The 13021-nt window shown below is 38.7% G+C and overlaps 1 protein-coding gene across 1 annotated transcript in view; it reads left to right on the forward strand.

The window, feature by feature from the left end:
* The first annotated feature begins 1005 nt into the window (after positions 1-1005).
* PDS5B (PDS5, regulator of cohesion maintenance, homolog B (S. cerevisiae)) overlaps positions 1006-13021 on the forward strand; it is a 75325-nt gene continuing 63309 nt past the window's right edge. The window contains exons 1-3 of the mRNA XM_008942478.1: positions 1006-1206; positions 5599-5679; positions 7733-7873. Of these exons, the coding sequence (XP_008940726.1) occupies positions 1006-1206; positions 5599-5679; positions 7733-7873 (423 nt within the window). The remainder of the gene's footprint in view (positions 1207-5598; positions 5680-7732; positions 7874-13021) is intronic.

Here is a 13021-nt window from a genome sequence, read left to right on the forward strand (position 1 = left end):
ACTGGAATTGTTTTAGCTGTGTCCTTCAAGGAGTCTAGTACTTCAGGACAAGGACCAGACTCACATTCTTCTGGCTAAACCTTAGATTTGTAAAGTAAAGCCTCGGAATACAAGAAGCAAAAGCAGGGCTATGCAAAATACTTGATCTTGTATTTTCTCACTGAAGTGCCTGTTGTTTCATTGTCACCTGTATTCAACTTGATTTGACTGTACTAGTTTTACATCTCATGTGTAATAAATTGGATCCTGTTAGATTTGCTGTAGCATTGAAACAATTCTGTTTTATAGTGGATTTCAGTTATTGGACGTTTTAATAGGATAAGGTACCTGCGATTTTGCATTTACTTCTGCTTCTGTTCTAAGCAAACTGTCTCTTTGGATAGGATGCTAGTTTATAATTGGTTTTCTAAATGAAATAGTTTCATAATTTGAAATCATAGAATCATTAAGGTTGGAGAAGGCCTCAAAGATCATCAAGTCTGTCAACCCAGCACTACCATGAGCACTAAACCATGTCCAGCAAGTTTTTTGAGCACATCTAGGGATGGTGGCTGCACCACCTCCCTGGGAAGCCTGTTTCGATGTCTCGCCACTCTTGCATGAAAGAAAATTCTCCTAATATCCAATATAAACCTTCCCTGGCACAACTTCAGCCCATTTTTCTCTTGTTCTATGGCTAGTTACTTGGGAGAAGAGACCAACACCCACCTCACTACAGCCTCCTTCCAGGTGGTTGACGAGAGCAATAAGGTCTCCCCTGAGCCTCCTCTTCTGCAGGCTACACAATCCCAGTTCCCTCAGCTGCTCCTTCTAAGACAAGTTCCTCAGACCCTTCAGCTTTGCTGCCCTTCTCTGGGCCCACTCCAGCACCTCAATGTCCTTCTTATCCTGTGGTGCCCAAAACTGAACCCAGTACTCAAGCTGTGGCCTCACCAGTGCTGAGTACAGGGGCACGATCACGTCCCTAAAAAAACTGCTGAACACAGTATTTATGATACAGGCCAGATGGTCTTGGCCTTCCTGGCCACCTGGGCACGCTGCTGGCTCACGTTCAGCCGGCTGGCCACCGGCGCTTTACCAGACAGCTTTCCAGCCACTCTTCCCAAGGCTGTAGCCCTGCCTGGGGTTGTTGTGACTGAAGTGCAGGACCCAGCACTTGCCATTGTTAAACCTTGTGCATGTAACCTTGGCCCAACAATCCAACCTGTAAAACTTTAGACCATATTCTAAAGACTTTTACCTTACTAGCTCAGGTTTGAAAATAGTTGAGATGGTTGTTGATATGACAGGTAGGTTTGTAGCAGGTGACACAGGCAAGTGGTGTATTTTCAATACAGACAGAAGGAAGGTTGTGCACCTCAGTGCCCTGTGAGCTGAAGGACTGCATTCTAGAACATAGTGGTAGAGCTGCTGTAACTTGTGATGTATAAACAGTTGTATTGGGTAACAGTAGAGTGAAGACTTGACGAGTTTAATCTGTGCAATTTGCCAAAGGACCAGTCTGTAAGTGTGTATTGGGAGCTGAAGGTTCAAACGTGTCCTTTTGTTTTGGATCCCTTATGCTAAAGTCTGATAGCTGAAATTTAACATTAGACAGATTGATGTAAAAATTAAATGAATATTTTAAAGCAGAACCATCTCTATTTTACCCCAAACCAGGACAGAGTTGTAGTAACTCATCGAACAGTTCACCAGTTTAATTCAAAACTGTTACCTCTTAAAACCAAGGTCAGTGTGTCTCCAGAGGAGTGCCAGGTATGGTCCTCAGTCCTGAGCAGTAAGTCTGAGAGGCAGTGGTACCAGCAGGGTGGCTGCAAAACCTCAGGGCTAAGGAACATAGCCTGGAGATGTGACGTACTATCAAATGTCTGCCATAATTAGCAGTCACTGAAGGCATCTGAGCTGCTCTAGTTGACTTGAGTTTGTCATCCATCTCCCTTGGCCAGGATAAAATGCAGATTGGTATAAACCTGACTGAAAGGGGCTGGTGGTGATGTCACAGAGCGGGTACGTGCAGGGGCTTGCTGGGGCAGTGCAACATGGGTCAGGGGAGTCAATAAAACAGTGAACTTCACTTGTCTGACCCTGTGCTCAACTTTTAATTTATACAGTGTTCAATTATTTTTTCCTTTTGCAGTTTCTCTTTTCTTCTTTTCTCTGAACTCTACTGAAATTCTTTTCCTAGGATTTTATTAAGGGGGGGGGAGAAATTAATAGTGAAGTAAACCCAGAAAAGACCAGAAGCAAGGGAGAGGTAGTCAATATAAAAAGGCACAGGGGAAAAAAAAGTTTTCTTTTTGCCTTTAAATTTTCTTTTTAGATTAGAAAGCTTTTATGGCAGCATCTGTAAACTGTTCGTGTTTGTGAAGTGTTAGAAGGCAAATTGTACTTTATTTCCTTGAGTGTTCCTTTTAGTCTCAGGAGTGCTACAGGGGAGCCCACATGGCACATCCCACATGCTTATCTTCTTGAAAAAGTGATATTGACAATTAAATTCCTAACTGTCTCTACTAGCAAATTGCTTAATAATTAGTGTTATCTATCTTGGCAGCACTTCAACTTAGCTTTTTTTTTTGTCATGTGTCCTTAAAAACCTGTTTCCCTCCCCTAGCAGAACTAGAGTATCTGTTAGAACTATTTTGTCAAGTGCTCTTAAATACGAACTCTGCTGCTATGCCATCAATACTAAGAACAAAATTGAAGACCCTTTTCAAGTTCCAATAAAATGTTTAAATATATGTTTAAGAATATTTGCTCTAGATACAGACTTTAACTTTGTAACTTCAAGTTTAAAATGAAGTGTTAAGTCTGGATTCAGTGGTTCAAATGTTAAGGACTGGATTGGTGCTAGCTAGTCATCCTAAAATGACTAAATCCCTAAAGTAAGGGATAGGGATTTGTTTTCTCTTGTGGTCTGGTGGTTTGTTTTGGGTATTTTTTGCCCCCATTCTCTTTTAAAGGATGAGTACAAATTACTTCACTCTTAATTTCTCTGAGCTGTATTAAGTTGGAAATTGAGAGGCAACTGGAAAAAGTAACTGAAAAAGTCAGTGGGTATGTATTTCCATCATAGCCAACCTTTGACCAGTTCAACTGATTTTTGGGTCTGTAACAAGCTACCCTGGAGCCCATTGTCTATGTAGACATAAAAATGTATGTGTCCTGCTGCCAAGAGAGGTTGCCACTGCTTCTTGTGTGTGCAGTAGACATTTGTCAAACATTCTAGAGAAGAACAGGTATGGAGAACGAGTTGGCAAAACTGTTAGTGTCTTCAAGAAGTGTAAAAAGCTTGAAATGCTATCAATATATGCACAAAAATCATGGTGGGAATTGAGACAGAGTATTTATGGTTAATGAAGACAGTTTGTCTTCAGATATTGCTGGAGGTTGTCTTCTAAGCACACATACAGAACTGTTCCTCTCTGTTTATTAACATTGTTTTCTGAAAGAGAACTGGAGGTTTTGGGGTGCAAAAGGTCTGTCTGCAGCATCCTCTAAGTCTGTTTTAGTTGTTAAATGTAACTGCTCAATTATTTTGCAGAAAATCTGCGTTCTGCCTTCTCAGGGTCATTCTTTGGTTTATCCTTATCCTTCAATACTTATTTTGCTTTTTCCTTCAAAATGTAATTACTAATGATTACTTTCAGTAGTGTTGCCAGCTGATGGTTTGCTTTCTACCCATTTCAGGACTCTCAAAAGCTTATCTCCTGGTGCTTCCATGCTCTCAGAGACTTCTTGATTAAGATTGTCACCATCATGAGCACTTTCTTAAATCATTAAAAGATCTTGAAATACATGTCTCTTTTTTTCTAATTTACAGAAAGATTGAAAAGAGGATAATGATGGAAGAGTCAGAGAAGAAATTTGCTAAATTAGGTCTTACTGTTCTAAAAGTTCTCTTCTAGGCAAAGTTTAAAGTATCTTTGTGGCTATTAAATTAGTCAGAAAAATAGGTTCAAAGATCTTTCACAAAACATCGAACCTATTGCTAATGGCCTGGGTTGCTCCTGTTTTCAGCTGTAGCGGTGCTGCTTTTTGTTGTCTCTGCTTTTATCCTGAAGCTGGAAAAGGGAGAAGAAAACCCTTGTGCACTTTTAAGATTTCTTTGACATGGTTATTTTCAGGAAGCTCAGCCTCTGGATGTTTGTGGGCCCTGGCTATCTGTACAATTAAATCCAATACACAAGGTCTGAAAGAAGTTGCCAACTTTCCATAGCCACTAGACTATTATTTTTTCTCTTTGCATCTTTTTTAGATAGCAGGAAGTGTAATGTGACTGTTACTCAGGTTGCAGATAGCTACTTCTAGCATTTAGCTCGACAGACATCAAGGTTTTAAAGTGAACTGTTGTGTGGAAGACAAAAGCTGAAACTGTACTTAGTGGGGATCAAAACAGATCAGCCTGTTGGAACTCTGCAGTGCTAGGTCTGCTGTTCAGGCTTGTTCTCTCCATAAATCAGATCTTGCTCAGGATCTAGAGCTCACTCTTACCTGGCTGAGGGTGGTTTTCTTTGGGTTTGTTGGAGGTGAACTATGGAAGTTGGGAGGGATCAGAGCAAGAATTGGAAGTGACTTGTATTCCTTGTTGCAGTTACTTAATTCCTGAACAGTCCCAACTCTATCTAAATAACAGAAAATCAATGCTACAGGTGGAAATGCTTTTTTTGTGTGTCTTAACCATAAAGAGCAATCGAACATGCAGAACCTTCTCTTTTCTGGGACATGAAACAGCTGTACAATTTTATAAAAAGACTGCCAGTGTTGATTCTTGTATCTTGATTAGATAAGGGAAGAGGAAATTACAAGGGTGTTAGCATCTTATGTAAGCATTTGAGTATCTTTCCAGAATTGGCTTTTTAGTCACCTTCTGTAGTGGCTCTGAGTAAAACCAGGTACTTCAAGCATGAATCTTCAGTCTCTTGACTTCAATCAGTTAACAATTCTATCAGTAGGCAAGTCAAAGGGTTAATTTGTTTTATATTAACAAAATGATCTTTGTCCACTGCCATATAGAAGCCTATAGTTCTATACAGTTATACAGTTCGATACCATCTTTTTTCATTCAGACAGCTACAAAGAACCAAGCATATGGAGGCAAAGAAGTGTTCTGGGTGTGGCAATGCATCTTGTTTGCTTATCATTATGCTAAAAGGATGTTTTCTTGCTTTTATGTATGAGATGTATTTAAAAACAATGCAAGGACAGAGTCATAATTTCTACCACCATCCTGTTCAGTGTCCTGCTTCTGTGGTGACTGTTGATGCCTTGATGTTACTTTATGCCACTTTCCTGGTTTGTGGAGAAGCTGATAAGGAGGAGGAGTCAAATGCAGGAACTGACTTCACTGACTGTCAGGCTTAGATGGGCAACTGAAAATTAAGCCCAAGTTTGCCAGGAGAAAGTTTTTTCAGTTTTTTGTGAAGACCATGAAGCTCTGTTTAGATGAGGTTTGGTTTCACTCTATCTTTACTACTGAAAGTATAAAAAGAAAAGACTACATCTTTAATGTGTTTGCCAGTACATAGTAGCTTTAAATTCTTGTATTTTTTTTTAAGATTAGTACATGTTTGTGAAACTTTCCTGTTTCTTTTCGTCCAGAATTTAAACAAGCAAGCCTATGATTTGGCAAAGGCTTTACTGAAGAGGACAGCACAAGCCATTGAACCATACATTACTAATGTAAGTGGGGACTGCAAGGAACTGTGGAAATCAATATTTCCTTTTTAACTGAGCTGTATTATAAAAAAGAATGAATTGCATATATTCAAATAGGGCTGTAAAATAACTTTTTACAAACTCTCAGCTGTTCTTTGAAAGAAATGTTATATTAATGAAGCACTGTGTAACCTGTCCCTTTGAGTCTTGTTCTTTACCATATAGAAACTACTAAGCCCATAACAATGTTGCTTTCTGAAATGCAAGGAATTAAAAGTTTACTTTCTACTGTCTTGGGAGACCACCTACTTCAATCCTTAATGTGACTGGAAGACCAAATGCACTTACATGGATTGTTCTGATAAAAATATATAAATACATTCTTCCTGTAGCAAAATTATTTTTCTAATGAGGATCATGGGTCTATTTAGAAGCTAAGAGAAGTGAAGACAGAGCATAATTTAATGCAGTTGTTGCATAGAAAGAAGAGGAAACAATCTAAAATAGTGAGCAAGAAAACCAATAAGTGGATTGAGGATTGTAGCCAACTTGAGCATAGACATCATAGACATTGCAAGAGAAGAGGAACGAGAGGAAGTAAAGATCAGACAGGAGTATACTAACTTAAGCTGCACAATAGGAAAAGAAACACCTTACATTTTGTTCTTTTTATAAAAATCTTCCAACTCTTACTCCAAACCTGTTAGACAAACCTGCTGTTTGGGAAGGTTTTGCCACATGTGAATGTATTTGGTTTATTTTTAATATATCTGTAAAGTTAGGTTACAAACTGGATGACATTTTGTGGGTTTTAAGGAAGTCTATGCAATAAGAGTCTTCCTTGTATGGAAAATAGATTCATGTAGTCTTCTGTTCTTGGTTTCCCACAAGTGGGAAGTATTATGCTGTCTGTTTTCTTTGTTTGGAAAGTTATTTTCTTAAAATGTATTAAAGACACAGCGAGAATTAGCTTCCTCATCAGGAATATATACATTCCAGGCAACTCTGTATCCAGAAAAGGAAAACTTTTCTGCAAGACAGTAGGAGTCTTGAACTTCTGAGGAAGTGCACTTAGCCTGTTACATTCTAGTTATTATTACTAGAAACTGTTGGCTTACTCTATTGCATCACTTGTTTGGGTTCACTTTATAACCTTAAATTGTGGTAGTTTTTGTGGCATGCTTTTTTCTTTATTGATATGATTAACCTTGTCAGATAGAGAGGATTGTGATGTTCATCTGCCCCAAGTTTGGGAATAGGAAACTGAAGTGCCAGTTAAGTGTATTCCATTGCCTTAGGGGCAGGTGGAAATAGTATTATTTGTTTAGCCACACTTGCATATTGTTTTGACCTCAGAAGAAAAACTTCCCAAATTACATTCCCACCCTTACAATTAGGGGGTAGTATATTCCTCTTCAGATGCTTTTTACCCATCTGTTGTGAAAAGGTGTAGCTGAAAGTAATGTGGAATTTAATATTTGATATTAGAAAGTATTTTCTTTAATGAGAACTGTGACGTTTCTGACAAACTTGTCAAGTTTACCAAGACAGAATAATTGCTTTATAGCTGCGTTATGCTGCTTGTAATGATAAATTCTGGAATAGTCAGTTTTTAATTCTATTGCTTTTACTTGCAACTCCTTAACCTGTCAACTGTGTGGTGTAGTAATTAGCCAGCTGTTTCAGCTGTATTTTGACTAAATACTAGAATACTTGAGAAGTGATTTTTCTCAGTAGCAGAATAATTCTAAATATAGTCATATTATCAAAAGATCTGGGGTACTGGAACTCCTTTAAAGTTGCATTTCTTAAATTATTTATAGGTCTGCTGTGGTAAACTAAATATCAGTTTTAATCTCTCCTCTTTTATGTGTAATATTGAATTAAAAAAAGAAATATTTTAAGATTTCTACTACAGAATCCTGATCTATGCATGTCCTTTCCTTTAGTGTTTTTTTAAATAGTTGTGAAATAAATGTAAGATTAAAATGCGGATTTAGAAGAGGATGTGTGTGTGTGTGTGTATACACACACATATATATATGTTGCTGATGTATACTCTTGTTTTATCTTCCAGTTCTTCAATCAGGTCCTCATGCTTGGTAAAACATCAATTAGTGACCTGTCAGAGCATGTGTTTGACTTGATTCTGGAGTTATACAATATTGACAGTCACCTCTTGCTTTCTGTTCTACCGCAGCTTGAGTTCAAACTTAAGGTAAACACTTCTTATCCATCCTATGTATTTGAAATTTGTGTGCTTTGACTATTAAAGATTTTTGTATGGACAAATTAATCCAATTATTTAGCATATAAAACTAATACCTACATGTGAAATGTATCATCTTTGCATTGTTAAAAGGAAAACTCATAAAAGCTCTCAAAAAAGTAATTTAATGTCCAATATATTAACCTACAGTGCATGTATGCATATGTTTGGGTCTTGACTGTGATTTTTTTTTTTTTTTTTTTGACTTTTCTTTCAAGCAATAATCTGTTCTGTGTTTTTTTTTTTTTTTATGACTTGAGAACCTGCCCTATTTTGTTCCTTCATTTACTGTGGTATTTATTATGAAGGGCTTTAATATATTGAAAGCAGCTTGAGCTGGTAGGTATGCAGAGAAACTACATCCATTCAGAATAGTGAATTTTGACAGGGAAAGGTTGGGCTTTGTGTTAATGGAAGTTGATTCTATTTTACTGTCAATTTTGTCCCAGTAGGTCTGTGACAGGTGGAAGCAGATAACTGGACTCCATTAATATGTCTTGTGGTCTTTGCTGCAATGACTTTATAATTTTTGAGGCTTATTTCTTATGTCTGAAGGATAGATGGTGCTAATAATCTATTCTATCTATGGGCTAATCTTCAGTGTGCCACTTTTAAATCTATGTGTGTTTTTTATTATTGAGGATAGATTTTAGGTTTGTAGAACCTTTGGCCTGTTCTCATTGCAGTGTTAAGATGGTGGCTTGTTGATGGCTGTTACTTTTTCACTCATGTTGCTCGGCAGGTACACTACACTTGTTGGATGAGTTGGTTTTTTAATGATTTTGTCTTTTTGTCTTTCCATTCATTTTTGGGACAGAGGTAGGGTTCAATTTGCTCCTTGCTGTCTGTTTCTTAAAAGTAGAATTTTTTTCAGCCTTTAATTCCTGTTCTTACAGATGATGAGCAATTAACATCTGTACACCAGTAAAAATCATACTTCTGCAGCTGAAGTTGTTGTTTAAGAGATTTTATCTTAACTGCTGCCACATCTTTTCTTCATAGCTATGAATTGCAGTAACCTTTCCATCTTTAGGCTCATTTAAACCTTAAGTTTCTTGATTTGTCTTTCTCCTCCTTCATTGACTCTCATATTCCACTTTTCAAGACTTTTTTTTATATATCCTAGTTTACCTGTGGTAGCAGTAAGTTCAGTAGTCCAACATGGTCAACCTTTTTTCTTCCACCTCCCCAAACAACTTCAGGTTTTGTCCTTCAACTGGATAATTTCAGCCCAAGCATTTCCATATTTTATTGGTACTACTTAATTTATAACAGTTTTGTTCATGTTTTCATTTTTGTTCATTGTTTAGTATACTCTTCTTAAAGAACATGTATTTTGTTGCTTTCTGTCTCCCTCAATTCATAGTGTAGTTTTTCCCTTGTGATCTGAACTGTTGGAGGGCTGAAATGGTTCATGTTTGATGTTTGCTAGATCCAGTTTAACAATGTTTCCAATAGGTATTTACACTTTAATAGTTACATTCGTACTGCTCTCATTCCTTGATGTCATGTTTCACTCCCTAAGGTTTATAGCTTTTCTGAGAGCATGGTACTGCTTCTGTTTAAATCATCATGTTGTTTCAGAGGTGTGTTTTTTGATGTCTCAATTTATAAGGGCAAATAATAAATGCCTATTTTGTCCTATTGGCTGTCCAGGTTACTTTGACCCATCTTTTACAGACACATAGCCCCTCAATTTGGAATAGGATAGTCCTGGTTTAAATCCAGAGACACTGGAGTTGACCAGAGAAGTTGTGGATTCCTGACCACTGGAAGTATTCAAGGTCAGGTTGGATGGGACTTTGAGAAACATGATGTAGTGAAAGATATCCCTACACATGGCAAGGGAGACAGACTAGATGATCTTTAAAGATCCTTTCCAACCCAAACCATTTTGTGGTTCTCAATGAGTGGAGAAGTCTGTAAGATCTTCCTTTGGTTAAAAGGGTATTTTGAAGAAGAATGTTCTGAAATATTAATGAAGTATGGTCAGCCTGTTTTTGTTTTTTTTTTTTTTTCTGAGATGAGCATAAGTTCATTCTTTATGCAGACCTACCAGGAATAATTAAATACTTTGCATTCCAACAGTGGCTGTGGCTGTATTCTAATCATCATCAGCTAGTGTCAAGTATTTTTTATTCGTTGTGTTGGTGTGTTGAGAAGAGAGTGTGATTTCAATGAAACTCGGGGTGCTTATGGTAGAGGGCAGCTTATGTTTTGCTGCTTTGAATGAAAAGTCTGTGTTAGCTTGATGAAGCCTTGGATCAGGAGGGAGACAAAGGAGAAAAACATGCTTGGCAGTCCACACTGAAATATGGGAGAGGGGAGATGCCTTTCTGAATAAAGGTCAATGAAGGTTAATGATAAAATAACCACATACTTAAGTGAGCTCTGCGTACCAGTCGGAGCTTGACTAGATGGTTTTGGCTATTCTGGACTTAGTACGTAACATTGTGTCTTTATCCATGCTTGTAGTGTAAAAGCTTTGTCTTTCTGAGCTCACCTGCAGTGTGCTCTCTGCCATGTATTTCAAGCAGAAGTTTGTGGAGTATATTTAAGTCTGGTGCAGAGTTTCACAGGGATGTTCAGCTTTTGTCCTGTAAGATCGTCTGATACAACTCTTGAATATGCACCTGTGGTAATAGGAGTCAAATATGAGGGGCAAGTACTCAAATACGGCTTATGGGGTAGTGGGACAGCTACTGTATTCTTAGTTCTCATTGCTGCTTTGTTGCTGAAGAAGTTCTTTGTTACTCTTAAAGCAGATGATGCTGAGGGGAAGCTGTGGCTGTCTCAGCTGTTGCCAGTTTTGGGGAGTGAAGGTGTGTCAGGGTGATCTCATCTTGTGTGCATTGAACACATGGAAGTGGACATAAGATCTCGGTAAACTGGGTAATTGCTCTCTGTTTTGAAAATGTGTTTTTGTAGTTGGCTTCCAAAGCAGTGAGTAAAAAAAAAAAAAATTTGGCCAGATGAGGTACGGTTGTGGTAGACTTACCTGAGAGAGACACCACGTATTCTGGCTCACTTTAAAGCTGATACTTTTAAAAACCAATATTTTCAGCTGTAGATTTGGTAAATTCTGCATGAATTCAAACAAACCAGAATTTTGATCATTTCAATGAAATGTAATTTAAAAGAAATCTTAGAATAAAATAATTTAGGTTGTAAAAGACCTTTAAGATCATTGAGTCAAACTGCTGACTTAACACTATTGCTTATACTTCTAAACTATGCCCCTGAGCACTCTATGCCTCAAGCACCATATCTACACAAACTTCAAACACATCCTGGGATGGTGATTGAACCATTTCCTTGAGCAGCCTGTTCCAGGGCTTGATAAACCTCCTTTGAAGAAATTTTCTTACTCTCCAAACAAAAACTCCCCCAGCACAACTCAAGGCCATATCCTTGGGAGAAGGGACTGGCACCCACTTCTCTATATCCTCCTGTCAGGTAGTTGTAGAGAGCAGTAAGGTCTCCCCTCAGCCTCCTTTTCTCCAGGCTAAACAACCCTAGTTCCCTCAGCTGCTCCTCGTAACACTTGTGTACTAGACCCCCACCAGCTCTGTTGCCCTTCTTTGGACACCCTTCAGCACTTGAATGTCATTCTTATACTAAGAGGACGAAAACTGAGCACAGGAGTTGAGGGGCAGCCTCACCAGTGCTGAGTACAGGGGGGATGATCACTTCCCTAGTCCTGCTGGCCACACTACTTCTGATACAAGTCAGAGTGCTAGTGGCTTTCTTGGCCACCTGGGCACACTGCTGCCTCAGCCAGCTGTCCATCAACACCCCCAGGTCCTTTTCCCTTGGGCAGCTCTCCAGCCACTCCTCCCCACGCCTGTAGCGTTGCCTGGGGTTGTTGTGACCAAAGTGTAGGAGTCAGCACTTGGCCTTGTTGAAGCTCTTAGAATTGTCCTTGGCCCACTGACTCGGTCTGTCCAGATCCCTCTGTAGAGCAGTCTTACCCTCAAGCAGATCAACGCACCCACACGACTTGATGTTGTCTGCAAACTTAGTGAGTGTGCCCTTGATCCCCTCATCCAGATTATGGATAAGGATACGAAACAGAAGTGACCACAGTACTGAGCCCTGGGGAGCATCACTTGTGACGGGACACTGCCAGCTGGATTTAGCTCCATTTACCATCATTCCTTAGGCCCAGTCATCCAGCCGGTGTTCTACCCAGCAGACCTTGTGTCCCATCTAAGCCATGAGCAGCCAGTTTTTTCATGAGAACGCCGTGGCAAACAGTGTCAAAAGCTTTACTGAAGTCCATTTCTTAGAGCATTTTCTTATGTTTTGCTGTAGTTTGAGCCATTTTTATTCAAGAACTGTTCTCTTAATATTCTTTTGGCATTATCTAAGAAGTCTTTCTGCCAGTAGAAAATGATAAATGGCTACTTTCACACAGAGGTTAAACAATTTAATTTTTTTTTTTTTTTTTTACTGGCCATAACATATAAGGACTGAAGAACAATGAAGGTCAGCTCAACAGGGCACAGGAGTTGAAAATAAATTGGGAAATAACAATTAGGCCTCTATATAAGAAAAGAATGGTGTGACATGGGATTGCCAAAGGTAAATATTATAGAACTTTGTTATCAACGATCTGAAAAAGAGTCTTACTCTTTTGTGATATCACTTGGCAACAAAGTGGGAAACTATTAGCCAAACAAGAGAAGACAGGAATTCCTGGAAGAATGATAATATGGTTGAAGACTTTGAAGGACTGTCCTTGAGAAACTGTATGTTCTAATACTGTGTGTGTGTATATATAACTTCCTGTTATGGAGTGCTTAAATATACTTTAGTTCATTTATCCTTTTTTCTTTCCTTTTTACTTGAGATACATCAGGGAGGCAGACATGCTGGTCCTGGAGCCATGATTACTGCTGGATTTTGTTTGGAATGAGATGAGCCTGTTTACGCTGAGGGTGGCCTTTCCACCAGTGCTTCCTCCACCCCAAACACAATGCTTGTTTAAGTTACTTAATTTGTAATAATGGTGCTGAGACTGAGAGATACATTGCCACAGTAAGGCTCTGGAGCAACTTGAAAAACTGAGCTGAATATAGAGGTAGTGATGCTGGT

The sequence above is a fragment of the Merops nubicus genome, unplaced genomic scaffold (genome assembly GCF_000691845.1).
Source record: "Merops nubicus isolate BGI_N331 unplaced genomic scaffold, ASM69184v1 scaffold46, whole genome shotgun sequence".
In the NCBI taxonomy this organism is placed as follows: Eukaryota; Metazoa; Chordata; class Aves; order Coraciiformes; family Meropidae; genus Merops; species Merops nubicus.